This window comes from Poecilia reticulata, linkage group LG8 (assembly GCF_000633615.1).
Source record: "Poecilia reticulata strain Guanapo linkage group LG8, Guppy_female_1.0+MT, whole genome shotgun sequence".
In the NCBI taxonomy this organism is placed as follows: Eukaryota; Metazoa; Chordata; class Actinopteri; order Cyprinodontiformes; family Poeciliidae; genus Poecilia; species Poecilia reticulata.
The window spans coordinates 3,160,723-3,180,451 of record NC_024338.1 but is presented as its reverse complement, the minus strand read 5'-3'; the positions used below and the strand labels follow the sequence as shown (position 1 = coordinate 3,180,451).

General features: G+C 36.4%; 1 protein-coding gene across 1 annotated transcript in view; it reads left to right on the top strand.

Moving 5' to 3' along the window:
* Positions 1 to 19,729, top strand: part of fcho1 (FCH and mu domain containing endocytic adaptor 1) — a 48,621-nt gene that overhangs the window by 13,100 nt on the left and 15,792 nt on the right. Inside the window, exons 2-10 of the mRNA XM_008415156.2 lie at positions 4,428 to 4,478; positions 12,363 to 12,454; positions 14,824 to 14,898; positions 15,343 to 15,484; positions 15,586 to 15,738; positions 16,511 to 16,615; positions 18,145 to 18,243; positions 19,094 to 19,190; positions 19,341 to 19,458. Coding sequence (XP_008413378.1) covers positions 4,452 to 4,478; positions 12,363 to 12,454; positions 14,824 to 14,898; positions 15,343 to 15,484; positions 15,586 to 15,738; positions 16,511 to 16,615; positions 18,145 to 18,243; positions 19,094 to 19,190; positions 19,341 to 19,458 — 908 coding nt within the window. The 5' untranslated portion in view covers positions 4,428 to 4,451. The remainder of the gene's footprint in view (positions 1 to 4,427; positions 4,479 to 12,362; positions 12,455 to 14,823; positions 14,899 to 15,342; positions 15,485 to 15,585; positions 15,739 to 16,510; positions 16,616 to 18,144; positions 18,244 to 19,093; positions 19,191 to 19,340; positions 19,459 to 19,729) is intronic.

Below are 19,729 nucleotides of genomic sequence, written 5' to 3'. Positions count from 1 at the left end.
AAAAAAAATCCCTGGATATCAGTGTACTGCACACTGTTAATAATATCTGTTTGGTTTTATTATTAAAGATAGTTGTGTAATTTATTTTTTCTTATTAGCTTCTTTCAAAAAAAAAAAATTGGTTTCAATTGTACAGACATGCTTTTTAGAAAACGAAGGCTTTATTTTTGTTAAGCATGGTAAAGGAAATAATTATTGAAGAATGGTATTTAAAAAAAAAACTTTTAGATGCTTTAAAAAAATTTATGTATAGATTTAAATGTATATTTTTTGTAAAATATTTGATACATTAGGCTTTTGCCGTCATATAATTTTCAAACCTTGAATTCTTGTTTGCTTAAATATGTATTTAGCACCATGATTACTTGATTCATTACCTTTTTGGGGAACATACTAATTTTTGAGACAAAAAGACTAAATCCAGGTAGTTTCATTTTAAGCATTTAGGATTAAAACATATATGCTGTGATCATTCTTTAATTAGAGCTTTTTGGGTTGAGTTTGTGAGACAYATACATCCCATTTAAATGATTTCTGCATAGTTTATGTTAACAAATGCAGATTCTATAGGAAAAAATCATATAAAATGTTAAAGAATATTTTTCTCTGGTAAACTGAAAGAAGTACAGCTACCACTCGCTGTGAGYGTCACTCAACCAAGCTTTTCATAATAAATTTAATAAATTTGAAGCTTTAGAAGTAAATARTAAAWTGTGTATATTCACAAGAGCAAATTTACAGACTATATTTTCTGATGTTGCTGAATTATAGAGGTTGTATATGAGATTATTTTCTTAAAATGCAGTCAGAAAGACATTGAAATATTGAGGTCACCTTGTKTCCTTCCTGTCTGCCTCGGAGCTGATTTCAGCTAAACGTTGAGTAGCAACCAGATGGAGATTGCTGGATGTCAGCAACTTTTCCACAGCCCACCCCACTGGGTATCCCTCCTGGGGAGCATACACACCTCTATCTGCCTCTGGATTGTTCTCTGTTGAAAATATGTGCAAAATAAAGTAGGATTCATGTAATGCCTCCTTCAAACTGTTTTTAAGTAGGCAGTGTATTTGCAAATGCAGTTCCTATTATTTGTTTTATGCCTTCAGGAAGAATCAGATTTTCAGGGCCAGAAAGCTGCTTTCCTTCCTCTACCTGTGTGGCTCCACAGTATCAAATACACAGGACTATATTGTGGTTGAGATAGAAACATTGCACACACTGATATTACAAAGGACTGTGTGGAGTGCAATAATGGTTGGCTAATATATTTCAAGTGTCATGACCTTGCATTTTATTTGCTAATGTAATATTCAGCCGGTTGGACAGAGTCTCACGGCAGGAGATTCTCACACCCGACACAAATGACTTTGGCCTCAATGTCAGAATGGAAGCATGGATGAGAAATATGAGGAAATAAAAAGATGGGGATATACTGCMCCTGACATCGTCACAATATTTACCACTATTATTGCCATCGTAGCACTTTCTCTCTTGCAGCCCTTGCAGTGGGTTAGAGCAAGGAAAAAGAAATAGGATTTGAAATAGGCTTTCAACATCGTTTTGTGGATCATATTYCTCTAATAAAGACCTTTTGACTTGGATAACATTTAGAGTTGAGTTGGAAATATTTTAGCTATTTAAACTATATATATATATATATATTTTTTTTTTTTTTTTTTTGTTTAATTGATTCCAATTTTGGAAACACTATCTTGTTGAGAATTTTGAGGCGAGAATCCCTTTGTTTTGCGGTTCATTCTTATAAACCAGAGTCTGATAAACTTCATTGCACATTGTTCATTCAAATCTTAGCCTTTTGTTGCTGAGCAGAAGACATGCTTTCAGGTTTGGCCTGTTGTGTTCAAGAACTGTAGATCTACAATGGAGTATAAATATGGGTACAGGCACATATGTGTAGCCACATTATGTATAGTTCTGTTGGGACATAAGTAAAACAAACTGAACCCACATTGTGTCTGCGTACCTCATAAACACTACAGCAAGGCACAGCCTGTGTTTAAAAGACTCAAAACAGTTTGTGCTGAAGAAAGACAAACATCCATCTCAGGAAGACATATGCAAGGTCATAACGTCCAAAAAGGACTTTAATAAAAACCCACAAATCGTCCTTAATAGTCATGTTAATAACATGATGAAAGATTGGACTTTAGAAAATTAACTTGACGGATTTCACGCTTTAGATAGGCTAAGGTGGAATGCAAACATTAGAGTAATGTTTGTATATATCTAAAAGACATGTATATCTTTTAGAATAAAAAAAATATATATATCTATATATATATAGATAGATGGATAGATACTCATGATTTTAGACTGTGGCAAGAAGCCGGAGCGCCCGGAGTGAAACCTGCAAATTTTTATTTTTGATATTTTATTTATGAAATTCAATTACAAAATGTATTTCTGACATTTTGTAATTAAATGTCATAAATACATTGAATTATTTCCGAGCCTTTATTCTGAAATAAAGGCTCTAGTAAAGAGGGTTATGAGAGAGGGGATTCAAACCCAGGACTTTTCTTGTTRCAAGGCAACAGTGGTCCCAACTGAGCCACTGTGCMAMCGTTTTATTCACAAAATTAATGTTTTACTCACACCTAAGAGAATTTAGAGACCCATTAACCAGACAGTCATGATTTTACATTGAGRGTTTTTTATGTTGATGTTTATTTCTAGTCTGTTGTGGTTACTTTTACTAAGCTGTGATAATATTTAATTAGATATTAATTTGAGGTAATCCATGTGAAGGTATCATTTTGGCCATGCTCTTGTATTTCTCTCTGCTTCTTGTGAATCCAGGTTTTTGTTTCCTCTCGGCGATCTCTCTGCAGGGCCTCCATTCCCTCTGCTGAGTTAATTAATAAGGTGTGAGGTGTATTGGCTTGAGGTGTGTGTGTGGGTGTGGTGTTGTGTTGTGTTGTGTTGCAGAGTTTTTGTCCGTGTGCAGCTGCTGTTTAATACCAGGTCACCAGGCTTAGGCCAAGTCAATGCCAATACAGAGAAAAGGCTGTTGTCAGCACACACACACACGATGTCAGCAGAATAGAGGAGATAGCAGGAATCCTTTATAGGGCAACCCCTGGGAAATAATTTCCTCATTATGGATTTTTGTGGAAAGGGCAGTTGCTTGTTTGTTTGAAATGCATTTCTTTAAATGTTACCTGTGAATTTTAATAAAGAGTCTGTTGCTACAGAGTCTGGAAACATGCACAGTAGTTTTCAGTTCTGGATGTTATGAAAAAAGAAAACAAGAGTATAGAAAATTATTTCCAGACTTCATTTTGAATCATGCATCTTTCTGTGGTTTTGTTTTTTTCTATCTGTTCTTCCATCTATTTATGTGTATCCATTCATTCATTTGTCTGTCCATCCATCCTCTTATCAATTTATATTAATTGACTGATGAAATAATCGTTAACTAATTTAGCAATCAAATGATCATTAATTGGAGTGTACTTGGAGTATAACTCTAAAATGGGGAGTTCCCTAAAACTGACATTTGCTGAAAAAACGACTCTTAATGGGTTAATTGAAAAAAGTGTCAACAGATTGCACTCCTCTGATAGGTGAAGCAGAAAGGGCTTAAGTATTCATTTTGTATTTTTTTTAGCTGCAGATGCATTCTTTGCTACAAATGATTTAGCCAACAATGTTTATTTTATTATTTAAAAAAGAATAAATGTCTTTAATTTGCATTTTGTATATACTCTTGTATAAAATGAGCTTAAATGGTTAAATGAAAAATCTACAGACTGTGCGGTTAAAAAACAAAAATCTGATTACTCGATTAATTGTCAGAATAATCCATTTCTAAAATAAAGGTTAGCGTCAACACWAATTTATTTATTCACGTATAAATTTTCCTGGTTTTGAAACCAGGCGTTAAGGGTTTTGTAAATATCAGGTCTAGGAACARCTTTTTTATCGTTTTTAGTGTACATGGTGTCTAACGAGCCCTTCATACTTTATAACTGTATATATTTACTGACATATCAGTTTGTCTTCTCCTCYATTCTTTCTTATCATCCTCTTCCCCAATGCAACTCCTCCTTCATTAGCAGCCTCCATCTTTTGACATTCTGCTTTCAAGTMATTTGTTAAGCTTCTCTCTTCTCTTTCCAAGGGACTCCCATCCTACACTAAAGGTGTCTCAGGAGCTATTATAAAGAAAACATTTTTTACAGAGCTCATTTTTGTRCAATCTGCTACAATATTGATACTGCGGGTGGCCAATTTGTGGCCAAACCAGGACGGAAAATAAATGCCTTTTCCAAACTAATAAAGAAATCTCAAATGTTTTCTTGAGGTTATTTCCTCCRGTGGTGGAAAAAATGTCAGATTRGAAGAAAATAAAAACACCAGTCTTTGCTGGGATGATTCTTCACCTCTTTGTCTTTTTTTCACAGATTGCTGGCTACCTTTGAGTGACAATGGCTGTCTTTCAGAACAACTTCTGGGTGAGTATCCTAGAAAACACATTTAATGGTGTAAAAACTACTCTGTTTTACTACTTTACATGTGTTGAACTCCAGATGTTTGTATTCCAGTCACTGATAGACAATATGCTTCTGCTGCTAAAAGGGGAGAGAAGAGGAAAGAACAAAATATTACAATAAAGTCGTCATACCAATATTTACCAATATTATTGGTAGATTGYCTAATATCGTGCAGCCCTAAAACTGTTTTAACCTGGAGAATACAACTGAAAACATGAGCTTACGTAATATTTTTACCTGGGAATTAACAGAAAAGGGAGGGACGATATGAAATCTGTTTTAGMTGTTYAGAAATTTGGCAGTTTTCTTTTTATTCTTCCATTTTCTAAACTGGCTGACCAGATTCCTAATGTACAGCATAATGGCCAGTTTCCAGTTTGCTTCATGGCAAATTAAGGAGATTAATGGTTTGGATTCAGCTACAGGAAACTCTTGTTATTTAGCCATTCTTTAATGAGGTGGTTCCAGTTTTGGTTGGATGCCAGTGATTGATATCAACTCCATTTTGTTCTTTTTGGCCCGGAAATCTGGAGAAGCACCAAGTCTGTCACAGACTGATGTTTGCTGTGACGTAACAACTTAGCACTGTGATAATTCAGTTTCTGTGAATTTTCTAAAACGGAGTTAGCTCAATCACGCTGTTTCCTCCAGAACCTGGCTCCAGTGGGTCCTAATGGGCCACCTGGGACAAAAGAGTTGTTTCAATGACGGACCGACGTTGGCTACTATTTTTGTCATGTGTACTCTTTTGACCTTTCTGCTTTGTTCTGATCGTATTGTATGTTTTTCAGCTATTCTAGTCACCTCCTTTTCTCTTTGTCACCTGCTTTTTTTTAATGAGTCCTGACATTTTCCATTCTGTTGTGTTCTTGCACACCTGCCACATCTATTTCAGGTGTGTCCTACTTCCCTTTCTTCCCTTCCTTGGACTTTGAAATATCCACAGTAATGCTTGTTTGTGGGGCATTGAAAATAGTGCTGGGCAATAAAACTGTCTTAATTTATAGAGAAATGGAAAATGTCAATAATAATTATTACGGTTGGCTAAAAACTTCATTAAGACAAAACATACATGACCAAACTGTCAGTATTTTTACAGGATGAAGAAGAGATTTAAGACATTAGTGTGAACTTGATTTGCATTAGTTTTTGGATTTACATAAATGTATTTATGTTTAAATAATTCTACATATAAGATTTGTACATGAAGACATTTGTTTAGAAAATGTCATTATTTACTCATAAACTCATGCATTTCTTAAGGAAATTCATTTTTCAATTATATATTTTTTTCTCGTGATCTATTAGATTAGATTAGATTTATTGTCATTGCACAGTAAGCAGTACAATGAGATTAATTGTGCAGCTCTGCTTAATGATTTTGTAAATAAACAGTCAACCCACAGAAGACTAGACAGAAATATGAACAGAATGAAAACAAAACAAAAAAAACTCTTTATGATAAGATTAGAGGGGTTTATTTCCAGCAAAGTTGAGCCCTGTCAACTCGTACATGAAAAGTTTCTTATGTTTATCTTGATTGTTTCAAATGAATGTACTCAAAATACATTATTACAATTGAAAGCAGTGAACAATACGTTACACTTGGTACTTTTTGGCGCATATTCACATTAAAAAAAGAATATTCAACATATGCAGAAGGTAATTTTAAATTCTGGAAACGTACGTAGAGCACCCAAAAGTAGCTTCTTAGTGAGTTAAACTTATTTAGCTACAGCTTGTTGTTTACAAGCCTGTCTGTTTAACAGTAAGGAAAAAGCGCTTTTTCACCCAGTCTGTGTTCAGATCTAAAAAGCTGTGTAAGACAAACCAGCCCTTTAGCTAATTAGCCAACAGAGCCGCTTGGGAACGAGCTGCTCACACAGCCCCGTCTTGTTTGGCTCAAGAACATTCACAGCCGGTCACAAAGCCTCCTCATGGAGCTCTGTCTTTTTCCATTAACTGCATAAGGACCATGCTCAGGGGGGAAGCCTGCAGCTATGATTAAATACATCCTCAGCAAATGAAAGTGCTGCTTCATTATTCCAGTTTGCTTTGCACCAAAATATCCACCTGAAAGAAATACGAAAATATTTTCTCTGGCATTTTCTCAAGTTCGATGTAGATCATTTCTGTGTTTTATAGTGATTTCTAGAGATGCCATTGAAAGTTGCTTGTTGCAACAGACTGCTGGTCAACCAGCCAAAAAAAACCCCAAAAACATATAATACAGAACATTTTTCTAGACACCTGCATTGCTGTCCTTTTTTTCTAAACTACAAAACAAAGTTTTGTTTTATAAAAACCCATTGTTGGCTTATTTGCTTTTCTTTCTTTTTATTATTAAAAAGCATGACACTTATGAAGGTACTGCCTTCTAAAGAGCAATATTTTTCCTTGGAATCTAAAAAAATATATTTGGTGTTTGACAGATTAGTTATTCCAGTTTACAGGAAATAAACCTTCAGAGAGCACAAATTAATATCTCAGTGACAAGCACAGACATCATGACAGATGATGTCTATTTCTGTCCAGGAAGCAGCCGTATGTCTACTTCTCATATTTAATACAACAAATGGAAAATCATTTCAGAGAAGCAGATGTGAATATTTACATCAGTCAACAAACCGGCCATCTGTGCTGCAGAGCTGCAGCTCTCTGTTTCTGATGGTACCGACCCGTCTCTGCTGTGGAAGTGTTCACTCAGCTCAACCTGCCCTCTAAGCAGAACCGCTCTGCACGAGTCAGCAAACCTCTGGCACACAGGTTGACCGGCTTCACTTCCTTATGTTATAAGAGCTAAAGCCTGAGAGATGTGTAGCCATTTGTCTCTCAGCAGAACCAAGTGGTTTCAACTTGGACACACAAAACACACAGACAGTTCTCCAGTAGACAACACAGAGGAACGTGTTCCTCAGTAGCCATATGTAAAGAAAATTATTAGGTCCATTTGTGTGTGCTTGACTATTTTATGAGCGTTGCAATTGCTGGAAACAAAAATCTAATTACCAGCAAATTGTTATAGTTTTAGAGCAACAGAGTTTACTTTGCATTGGTAAATGAATAGCTCATTTGTGACTTCACATTTTACAATCTGTATTTTGTAGTTTAATTTTAAACCTGAACAAATAATCTAGTTGTTAAGAAAAAATCATAAAAGTCCCAGTTAAATCCAATATCAACTACTTTAAAATCTTGGGTTGTTAACGTGCTTTAACAGCTAAAAAATAAAAATTTATTTTATTTGATAAGTCATGTAAAGTTGCTGTTTGGTGCTACATTTGTTTTGCTTTGAGATTTAAGATTGTAACCTCGTTTTGTTTTTTAAATCCTAATGTTTAATGCTTCAAATAAGAAGAGGAAAAAACAGTCATCTTAACTTCATCATACCGCTACTGGCTTCCTGTTTACAGAGTTAAAATAATTTCTCTTTAAGAATTTAAAGTAGATCTCTGCCCAGTTTCAGAGGCCCACAGTGTCTGAATCATTGTAAGAAACTTGTTCATATCTTTAAACCTCCCCCAAACTTTCCGGCGTCTCTACTGCCACCATTCGTCTTATTGTCATGGTAATGAACCCAATCACGCCTGACCGACTCGGTCAACTTAATTGATGAATAAGAGATTAGCAGGAGAGTAAAGTATGGGGGTTTGAATACATCAGACGACAAAAATTTATCATTCAGCTAAAGTTTAAAGAATATATTATGGCACTCAGGGAATGTTTGTAGCTTCCCTAATTTACAAGGTTTGGCCAAAATTCGCATTTAAAAATATCGTTCTTTATCACTTTGCTGGAGCATTATCTTTAAATGTCAGTGATATGCTGGACATTTCAGTGTGTTCGCACTCTGATTTTACAGAAATGTTTGTGTTTTATAGCTTCAGGTTTGTGATCTAAAGTGTTGTAACATGTTGATGCATTCTATAATTCTAGATGGATTTTAAAATCCATCTATCCGTAGTCTGTCTGCTCATTCTCACAGGTCTGGGGATGATGTCGATCTCCAGCACTGATTGGTCAAGAGCTGCACCATGTCTTATGTTCATTTTTCTTTTTTTTGTTCTTTGAATGAAACTAATCTCATTGTACTTCTGTATGATGACAAACACTGATTCTGATTAGAAAACCTTCCGATTGTGATATTGGTAACTAATGCGATTATTAGGTAAAAAATATGTCTGTTTTCCTCTTTTTTTGTCTTTCTCATTTGATCTTCCGTCAATCTGTGACTATTAGTATTTTAGGCAAAGTAATATTTGTCTATTGTGAGCATCTTCTGTCCAACACTGTTGGAATATATTTGCAAACCATCATTGCACTCCAAGCAGTGTCTCTGTAATGTGAATATTGCAGACACTAATATTGTGATGAGGATAAATAATTGCCATATACTCCGCAGTCCAAGAGTATTTGCACACTTGCTACATTTTTAGTTTAGTTCTGAAACACTACAAACTGTTAATGATTTTAGTTGATTTGAGGCAGAGCTACTGTATATTGAATCACAATAATTGCATTATCAAGAAGCTGGAATGCAGTTTTCTGTTGCATATTGAATTTGAAGCAACATGCAGGATCAGATGAACATTTCAACAGATAGACTGGCTTTGTATGCAGCTGCTACTCCAGCCTGCCAGCTTTGAATAGGCAGGTATGTGTGTGTGTGTGTGTGTGTGTGTGTGTGTGTTTTAGCATTTCTAACCTTGTAAGACCTAGTTTTCCTACAAATACTACCTTGTGAAGACCCACTGCTCCTTTGGGCAAAAAGAAGTATTACTGTTTTTGGTTGGGATTAGGCAATAAAGTGAATAAAAAAATGAATGAAAGTTATTGAAAAGTCCTTGTGAAGATAGTGTAGGTGTGTGTGTGTGTGTGTGTGTGTGTGTGTGTGTGTGTGTGTGTGTGTGTGTGTGTGTGTGTGTGTGTGTGTGTGTGTGTGTGTGTGTNTGTGTGTGTGTGTGTGTGTGTGTGTGTGTGTGTGTGTGTGTGTGTGTGTGTGTGTGTGTGTGTGTGTGTGTGTGTGTGTGCGCGCGCGCGCGTTTGGTTGAAGCCTGAACTGAAGCTGTCAGCTCACCTTTCTGTGAGGGTAGAATTTCGACATTATTCATTCACAACTGCAACAAGCTATGAGGGATTTCTTTGTCTGCCTTTTCAACTACAAAGGTTGTCAGACAGTACCACCATTTACAACAGTAAATAAATAAATTAAACAGAACAATTGACATGTATTAATTTACAGCCTCTTGTTTTAAGGTTACTGTTAAACTAAATATCTTCAAATCTTGAATAATTTGTCCAAATTGTGAAATTAGTGTAAAAGTTTTCTAAAATGTTCTCCAAAACTTGTGTAAAAACACAATATATTTTAAAATTGTTTAGTAGTATTGGATCTTCTAAGGTACTGAAGGTTTTAAAGGACTATTTGAAGGTGAGACTAGACAAGTTTGATTAATAACAGTTAAAGAAAGATACTCTGAGGGGCATTATGTGAAGAAATGCCCCTACAAACAACCACTTTTCATCCATCTTATCCCTGAACCAGGACTTAGGAGTTTTTTAATTTCTGGATGGAGAAAAATATGTCGTTAAAGCTATCAGATTAAGTCCTGTAATGTTGAGTTAACTTGTGAAATGTACACAAATTACCTAAGAAGGACCAAAGGACATGGGACATATATTAAAGTCAAATCAGATCTTCCATTTAAATAATAATGGAGTTATGGACAAGAGATTGATGGTGATTACTTAATGTTGTCTAGTCCGGTGCTGTCGGTTTAAGATTCCTCTCAGCTTTCTTTCTGATGTCTGGTTTTTCAGCAGTCTGTCTCCGTTTGTTGGGTACACACGTCTGTGTGGTGACCGCCGAGCTTTTCTTGGCATTCCAGCCATTCCCCTGGTACCTGGAAAAGGGTCTGTTCTTCTCAAACGGGTTATTTTTAGGTCTTGAGAAGCAGCTGGCTGTCTGTGGCTGCACAAGGAGTCCAACTGTCTGTTTACTAAAAATGTGGTGAGGCTGAAGTCCAGACACACCCATTTTAGTGACTGTGTGTCTGTCTCAGCTGGACTTACATGGATTATAGAGAGTTATGTAAAGACAGGTGTAGGTTTGTAAAATTACAGCACTGATGGACCCGAGGTGATGATGTAGTCTGTTAAATCTGCTTGGTTGCACAGGAGGCATTCTGGTTTTCTGACATTTTTTTTTACATTTGTGTTCGGCAGATGGAAAAAATGAATGTAACACTTGAAAGAGTGGTGATTTTCTTGTAGTATTTTCATTATATTTGACACATTTCTTTTCTCAAACAGTAGTGAAATGCTGAATGCCTCATTGAAAAATGTCAGATGTTGGACACATCATCACTTAGACCCAATTTACATCTTGACTTCACTCCACCACAGAATGGACTCTGCAGTAAATACTCACCCATTATAGTTAATGAGGGCATTTGCTCTGCCGCGGTGGTGCAGCGTGCAGCACCTCCGCATCGCCATCCATTAAAATTACAACTGTTCGTGGTTTTACCGGTTAGTGGAGCAAGTGAGGAGTCAATCTTCAAAAATCACACTGCATTTCCATCATATTTTCAAAACAACTCACCAAGACAGGCTATATTTGCTCTAAATACTAGCTGTCTTAATGGATGAATGTCTTTATTAGGGCAGGAAAAATTTAACGTGATTGATTGATTATTGAAATAATTGTCAGTTTATTTAGTAATTTATTGTTAACTGGAGGATATTAACTCTGAAAAGGCCATTTTCTGACAGAACAACACAGTCAGAAGCAGTTAAGCCAAAACAGTACAAACAATTTATGCATTTTCTGTTTAAGATTAGAATATTGTTTATCTGCAAATATGCATCCATTTCTTCAAAAGATCAAGTACTCCAAAGAATGCAATGAAATGTTTCATTTTCTTATTTAAAAAGGGATTTATTTATACTTTTGCATTTTTTATGTATTCTTAATATGCTGAAGTGGTTAAATTATGGGCCAGTTGTCTATCTTATTAATTATCAAAATAATTGATACAATAATTGGTTACTAAAATAATCTTTCAGTGCAGGTCATTGCAGGACAGAACCTTGGATTGACTGGTAAATCAAGAGCTTTGCCTTGATGCTGCCAGTGTGAAAAAATAAAATAAAGAAGTTAGGACATGACACTAAAATACAAAGTTTCTCCTCTGGATCACTGATCCTACATATTTTTGGCCAATTTCACTAAACATCAGAGCTCACAAATAACCTAATTGCATTAAGCCAAGAGGAAGCATGTCTGTTCTCAGTGCAGCAACATCTCTAAAGTTGTTTCCTGCCTTTTTTTTTCTGTCTGTTTATATATTTTTGGGCTGGAAGGTTCCAGGGATTTAGTGTTGAACAAAGAAACCCGTGTTTATTCATTCTCCAGCAAAAAGCTAATGTGCTCAGAAAATAAAAATCAGAAATGACACCAAAATGTAAGCAGGCTGAGATCAGTACAAGTGAGTAAATTTAGTTGCCAAACTGATTTCTATTTGTGTGAAAATATAAACTGTGTTACTAACAGTGGCTATGTATTAAAGAAAGGTGCATTATAACATTTTGAAACCGGGTTACTGCTGATTGTTTGTAGTTCAAAACAGCCAAATAACGGTCAAAATGTATTTTACAACATTAGTTTGATCCAAAACTCTCAGTAGTATACACCGGTGAGACTGTTTTTCTAGTTTTGCTGCAACTTGTTTGCTCTCTGTAACCCTGAAAAACAGTTTTCATCACCTGGATGATCTCTGCCAGTTTGACGTTTCCTGTCTTGGTGCTAACAGGAGGTATCTGTTTTAATTTGTGCCTCTGCAGGGGGAGAAAAATTCCGGTTTTGACGTGCTGTACCACAACATGAAGCATGGCCAGCTGGCAACCAAAGAGCTGGCCGAGTTTGTCCGAGAGAGGTAAGGTTGATGTGGGAGGTGGCTCAGTGAAATCCGACATTCCTGACTCTGTACTCGGAGAAAAAGAGGAGAAAAGGGCAAGGCTGGGTGATGTGCTCAGAGATTAGAAATGAAGTGTTTAGTTTCATCTGCTGGTTTATCGCTCATGCGTTTAAACCTGTTTGCTTTCAAAGACGTGTCAGGAGCGTACAGATTACAGAAATGTCAAGTATATCCCTCTTAATGTCATTCAAATCGACTCCCTGATCTTTGATTCATGTCTTCACCATCACTTTTTGCTGCTTAAGTACGTCAGGTGTTTGGAGAAACACCATTACTTCATGTGGTGAAGCTCTTTGCTGTAAATTTAAGAGAACTTTAAATTTGATCAAATTAACATTGTTTAATTAATTTACATTTCAACCCAAAGAACTGGGTTTGCTGTCACTGCTGTAAATAAAATTTTAGAGCCAGAAAACCCAACTCATCTTTTGGGTGAGGTAAAAATATTTTATAAAGTGCTCTATTTTATTTCTTTGGAACAAAGAAGCATATATGTATTTTCAAGGGTAAAAGTAACTGAGTCGTTAACAAAAGAACATGTTTGCATCTAATTAATAAAAACAAACTTTAAGAAACCTTGTCTCATTACCGCCGTTCTGTTGTTGAAAAAAGAACTGCTGAGACTGAATATTCTGTTCAGTTCTAGCTCTGATTTTAGTTTTTAGTAACAGTGGAGGAGCTTACATCTGTATTTCTTTTAAACTTTTACGACTTTCATTAAAAAAAACTATGTAATACTTTAAAACAATCCAACAACAGGCAGCTTTTGTCTTGAATCAGCAGATTATTTCTCATTTTATCAGAGCCCACTCCCTGGTTTCCCATCAGACTTAAAATCTTGTTATAAGCAGTGATTTAATCAATGATAATTCAGTTAAACGGTCTTCGCATACAAAAGGATAAGAATAGATTTTAGGGGGGCAATTTAATCTGTTTAATTTTGGCTTATTGAAAGGATTCATGTGGGTTTCATTTTCAGTTTAATTTGTGTTTTTGTTATAGATTCTGCTGTTTGCAGGCTCTTTTCTGCAGTTACACAGTTGCTGTAAAGTTTATGCTGCAGGAAATATTTCATTCTGCTCAGAAGTATTTCTTTGTGACATACGAGTCCACACTTTGATTTCAGGTGATCTCTGTTAATCAGAGTTGGTTGTAGAATGTGTTAATTACTCCTGTGGAAAGTGAATGTGGTCCTAAATTTTGAAAAGTCAAAATCGTATGATGTTTTTTCAAATGCCTCTGTCTGAAAGTACAGCTTTCAGACACCTCCTTTGCTTGTGCAGTGATGCACTTTCACTAATGTTGTAAAGTTTAGAGTTTAATAAAGTTTGACTTTAATAGAATAAGGTGTCCACTCCTGACCGACTCGCTGTTTGTTGAGATCAACTGACTCAAATTTTCACTTTAAATGAACCTTTCACATATTTCTACATCTGGTTGATGTACAAAATTTGATTACACTTAAATCAAGTGTATTTTTTCTAACTGGGTTGTATTTATCTCCTTCGGTGCTTGTAGACATTTAAAGTCAAAACAACAAGAAAAGTTAATTTTTATCTCATTTCAAAACACTTTCTCTCTGAGCACAGGACACAAGCCAAGGTTTCTCTTTCTGACTGAAGCACTATTAGCAGTTATGATGCTCACTTTCTTTATTTCTGCAAAATACATATGTGAGTTTGATAGACTTGGCTGCAGCGTGTAAATGCTGCAGCCAAAATAAAAAGTGGAATAGGTTGTTGTTGTTGTTATGAAAGTAGGATTCCACAGGGTATTGGATGTCAGAGCTGAAAGTTGGCACGCACAGAGGAAGCTGTTATGCCGCTGATATAATCCTGACATTGATTCAGAACACTTGTCCACATTCCTCACAGGAGGAACTCACTTATCTGTTTGACAGCAGCACACAGCGAATCAGCGGTCAGGAAATGAAACACAAGCGCTCTGGTACCAGAGTGTGATCCAGCCAGATCAGGGTTAGGCAACTGTTCTGATGAATTTCCTCCTTACTTTTATTTATTTTGTATTCCCTCAAAGCTTTTTGCTATAGAAAACTTTATGAAATTCCTCAATTTGTTTGGCGAATCAAAGCAATTAGATTTGCTGTGAGGGTTATAACAGCATAACAGCTATTTTGTGCTGAGTTTCAATAGCCTTTTTCATTTAATAGTTTTGCTATAAACATGCAACCAGAAACCCCACATGATGGATCACTTTCTCACATTTATTTTTTACAGCACTGTAATTCTTTTGTATAATCCCGTTTGCCGCTGTGTCACAAGTTCCTCTAAATGACTTGACTGTGTTAAAATATTTTTGCTTTCCAGGGCTGCCATTGAAGAGACTTACTCCAAATCGATGAGCAAACTAGCAAAAATAGCAAGTAATGGAAGTCAACTGGGGTAAGTACAGACATGTAGCTGGTGCTGCCTTTTCTCCCTGGGGTTGTTGTTGTAATTATCAATGTGGCTGCATGTGTTATATGTATGAGTGCCATCTGCATCACCAAATGTCCATATTTATGATTAAGTTTCTGCCCTGTGTGATATTTAGCTCATATACTTTAATGCATGTGTGTTTTTAACTGTTTGTGTTGTTTTGTTCATCAAAGGATGAACAAAATGTAAGATTCCTGCAGCTGCACTACAAACCTCAAGTATCTGCTCTAATAAACATTTGAAACCAGATGTTAGTTAAATTTAAGTTGCACATGCATAAAGCCATTTACAGCTCCACTATTAATTATTTGAGACAAAAAGATGAATATTTTTTCTTTGTTAAATCTTTATTTTTCCAATCGTTAGTGTTATTTTTACAGAATGATTGGTTATCTGTGTCTTCCTTAGGACTTTTGCGCCCATGTGGGATGTTTTTAGGGTATCTTCTGACAAACTGGCTCTCTGCCACCTGGAGCTCATGAAGAAGATGAACGATTTGATCCGGGACGTTAACAAGTATGGAGACGAGCAAGTTAAAGTTCATCGTAAGGTAAACGTCTGGAATGTAAACATTATGTGTTGCATGTAGCCTGTTTTGTATCGTGCCCTTCATAAAGCCAAGACATCAAATGTGAACTGTGTGTCAACCAGACAAAGGAGGAGATGGTTGGAACGGTGGATGCTGTGCAGGCGCTGCAGGTCCAGAACGGCCACCTTCAGAAGTCGAAGGAAGGTTACCACACCAAGTGTTTGGAGCTAGACCGACTCAGGAAGGAAGGAGCACCGCAGAAAGAGCTGGAGAAGGTTTGCTGCCACTTTAGCATTTATTTCTCTGCCATTTGGCACAGGAGTGAGCAAACTAAAATAAAACATTTCACAAAATAAATTGAGATAATTAAACTGTGCTGCATTTTTCATCCTAAAGATTCAGAGACTTGAAATTTACCACATTTCCATTATCATTTGTGAACAGAGTAATGCCTTAATGTGGTTGGATTGCTAATGCTTTTCAAAAACTTTGAAAAGCTTGAAAACTAAAAAAAACGGATTGTTTTATGAATTTTCCTGCTTTGGATAAGTATGGAAAAAGAAAAGGAGGATATTTCCACACCTTATTCCTTCTACCATTGTCTAATAGTTCCATCCATACATCCATATCTCTCTTCCAGTTTTAGATTTTAAAATGTCTCTCTTTTGTAGTTATACTTAAAATTGAGCTAACTTGAGTCCTCAAAATTACCAGGAAATGGACGAGTACTATTACTCAGCTGTTGGTAATGTTCTCTTAAGCTTTGCATTCGGATTCGTCAGAGATGTTTGATCATGTCACATTATTGTTGACTGTTGTGTGACTACAATGCACAGTTACCTCCCTTGTCTCGCTCTGGAGCAAAGATCCACTGTTTGCAGACACCCAGCGTGCTACAGCTCAGTAATCACATGTCGCATTAGTTCACACTGAGTATTTCTAATTACAGTTCTGACATTGTCTCAATATAGCTGTTCTGTTAAATTTAATGTCAGCTCTGTGAGTCAGCGGCTTGAAAGCAGCAATTTTCTTTCTTCTCCTCGCTAGGCGGAGCTGAAGTCTAAGAAAGCAGCGGAGTCCTTTGCGCTGTGCATCGAGAAGTACAACCGTGTGGGAGGAGAGTTTGAGCAGAAGATGAGCGAGTCCGCCCAGGTCAGCGTTACTGATCGCCCTCCCTCTGATCTGACTTTTCATCCATTCCTCCTTCTCATTGGCTTCAAGCCGCTCTGTGTGGCGTCCCACCAGAACAGAACCCCGCTATCCCATCCATTCATGTACTATCAAACCGCATGGTGCCCCTGATAAAGGAACCTCAGCCCACCTAAACCCCCCGACTCCTAAACACCCACTTCCACACACACACAAGCTGTAAAATGCTCATTACCTTTAATCACTGCCTCTGTGCTTCCATGGTTACGGCAGCTGTTTCCATGGAAATATTTAACAAATCCCAATGAGCACTTCTGTGTTTTGCATTTGAAATAATGAATGGAGTCCTGGTGACCAATTAGTTCCTGCAATAGCTCAGAGGAGGAAGGTCTGGCTGTAATTATTAAGGTGTTTTTGTTAGACTAGAAAATATATAATTTGTTGCACTTTATAGAGCCCAGCTAGTTTGGATTTAGAGAACTAATTTAGGTTTTTATTTGTGTGTGCATTCTCCTCCTTGTTTTATTTTTAGGATGATTTGACATCAAATATTAAAGTGAAACTACAAGGCCTTAGAAGACACCTCATTTGACCTTTTTCCCATTTTGTCACTTTAAAAACCCAAAACTTTTATGTATTTTACTTGGATTTTATCTGTAGACACACAGGTTAGTGGATTATTGTAAAGTGAATGAAGAAAGGGGACCCTGTCATAAATTAAATCAAAGCTATTTGAGGGTGGTTGTGATCCCCAATCCCTGCAAATACAGAAGGTTCAGTGTACTTCCCATTTGATTTTATTACTAAATGTTGGGGTTAAAGAAGCTCCAGTCTTCAGTTCAAGCTACCACACTGGTAAACGATGGCACTCATTTTTAATAATTTTAGTTTTTACTGCAGTATCTAAACCAACCAAGCGACAAAATAAAAGCATGTCGCTGCATATGGCAACTATAGAGAAATAGATCTGGATGTAAAACTAAATTTACAAAAATCCTCTTCCGATTTTCTCACTGGTGGAACTTCCTGAACAAGAAAACATTTCTTATAGACTATACTTGTAAAACAAAGTAACAAAAGATCTGGCTGAGAGTACAAACAAATATAAATGTTCTTACATTTCTGGAAAAGGGGTCTTTTGAAAAATTTTTTAAAAATAAGTATTTTTTGCTTTCTCTTATGTGTTTCGGTGCATCTTTTACCATTAACAAGCAAAATGATGAAAATACTGATACTTGCAGTTATTGAAATATGTTTTTTTTTGGTTGAGAAAGTGAAATACCATGTGGATTTTTGCAACTTAGCACAATGACAGTTATTGTTGGATAACTGATCATTTTTCATAATAATCTTCTAGATTTCGAAATGCTTAGACGGCAAGTTCTCGTCTGTGTGCCTGTTTGTGACGATTATACAAAGGCTGTTTGAATGATTGCAAATCAAACAAAGTTAATATGACGAGTTCAGGATTTTCTGTGGAAAATTTCTAATTTCTTCTGTGTGTTTTTGTGACTGTGTTCACGTATGAGCAGAGGTTTCAGGAGATCGAAGAGGCGCATCTGAGGCAGATGAAACAGTTGATTAAAAGTTACTCTCACTCCATAGAGGACACCCACGTCCAGGTGGGACAGGTGAGTCGGACTTCACGGCTTTGATGATGAAGATCCTGTTTATCTGGAACTTCGCTTTTCTGTCTTTCACTCCCCTTTGTACTGTAAGCATTTGGGATTCAGTCTTCAGAGTAGAATAAGTTATGAGCTGGATGTAGTATCATGTTTTGGTTCATTCTTTCTAAATTTTGTTGTTTTTAAGGCTTGGTTTATTGATTTAGCACAAGAAATGATGCTTGCTCTGTGAAAATGTGCTAAACTGTGGGAACAATAAAGGCATTTCAAGGTTTCCTCAGTGTATTATAAGATGTATTTGTGAACAGATGGAGCTCAAACTCAAAGATTAAACTCACAGCACCAGACTGTAGCTGTGGTAACAAAACAATCTCACTATAAAGATTGTTTTGTGAACTTTTACAAAGTAAACTTGCCAGCTCATTAGAATCTTAGATTAAAATTTTAAAMAATTTTTAAAATCTGTGATTATTCCGTGCTGAAACCATTAAATCAAATTTAACAGCATTGACATTTTGTTAGCGTGCAGCTGGTTGTTTCATTTATGCATTGGGCCGGTTCTAAATGTGATCAGCATCATATCATGTTTTTAGATCCACTAACTGATAACTTAATTTGGATTTAACTGAAGTGCAAATAATTAGTATTTTATTTTAATTTTACTTCTTGATTTGTTATTTTAAGACTCTATAGTTGTGAGTTTAAGTATTGTCAAGAATGTCTTCAAGTAAAACAATTGCCCAGTAATATGTTTACATTTCCTGTCAACTTAATATCTTTTTATACAAAACTATAGTGGACCGCCTCAGTGGGGCAAGCCTTGCATTCAGAGCTCATTTGTCACTTTGGGCTGTAGGTCCACGAGGAGTTTAAGCAGAATGTGGAAAACATCGGCGTCGACATCCTCATTCAGAAATTTGCTGAGCAGAAAGGAACGGGCAAAGAGAGGCCAGGTACAGTGAGCTCATTCCTTCTCCATCTACTCTGAATTAAGACCGAGCATAAAACAAAAAAGAAGAAAAAACTGTAAATTTTTTCTTTGTGGCAATGTCTACTTAAAAAACAATAGAAGGTAAAGAATAATTTGTATTTTTTGCCTGTAGCTTCAGTTGGTTTTGAGGAGTACATGGCAGCTTTGACCCCTGAAGGCGGGAAAAAGCCTCGAGCAAAAGCCTTCAGGATCCCAGGGCTGGGCAAGAGGGACAAGGAGCCGGACTCCACGTGAGTTTGTGCAAACTAAAAGCCGTACAGGAAAGGAGGAGTAATGGCTAGGTCAGATATAGTTCAAAGGAACTAGATCACGATATAATGAATAAGTAACCTGCTTATTTCCAGTTTTGAGTGAAATCAAGTGAAGGGAGCAATCATTTACCAGATGTTTGGTCTTAGCTTTGCTGTGTTTCAACCAAATCAGGCAAGACGGAGATTCAAAGATATAGATGTATATAAAATGAAGACACCACTGCACTGAAAACCTCATGGTTGTTCCACC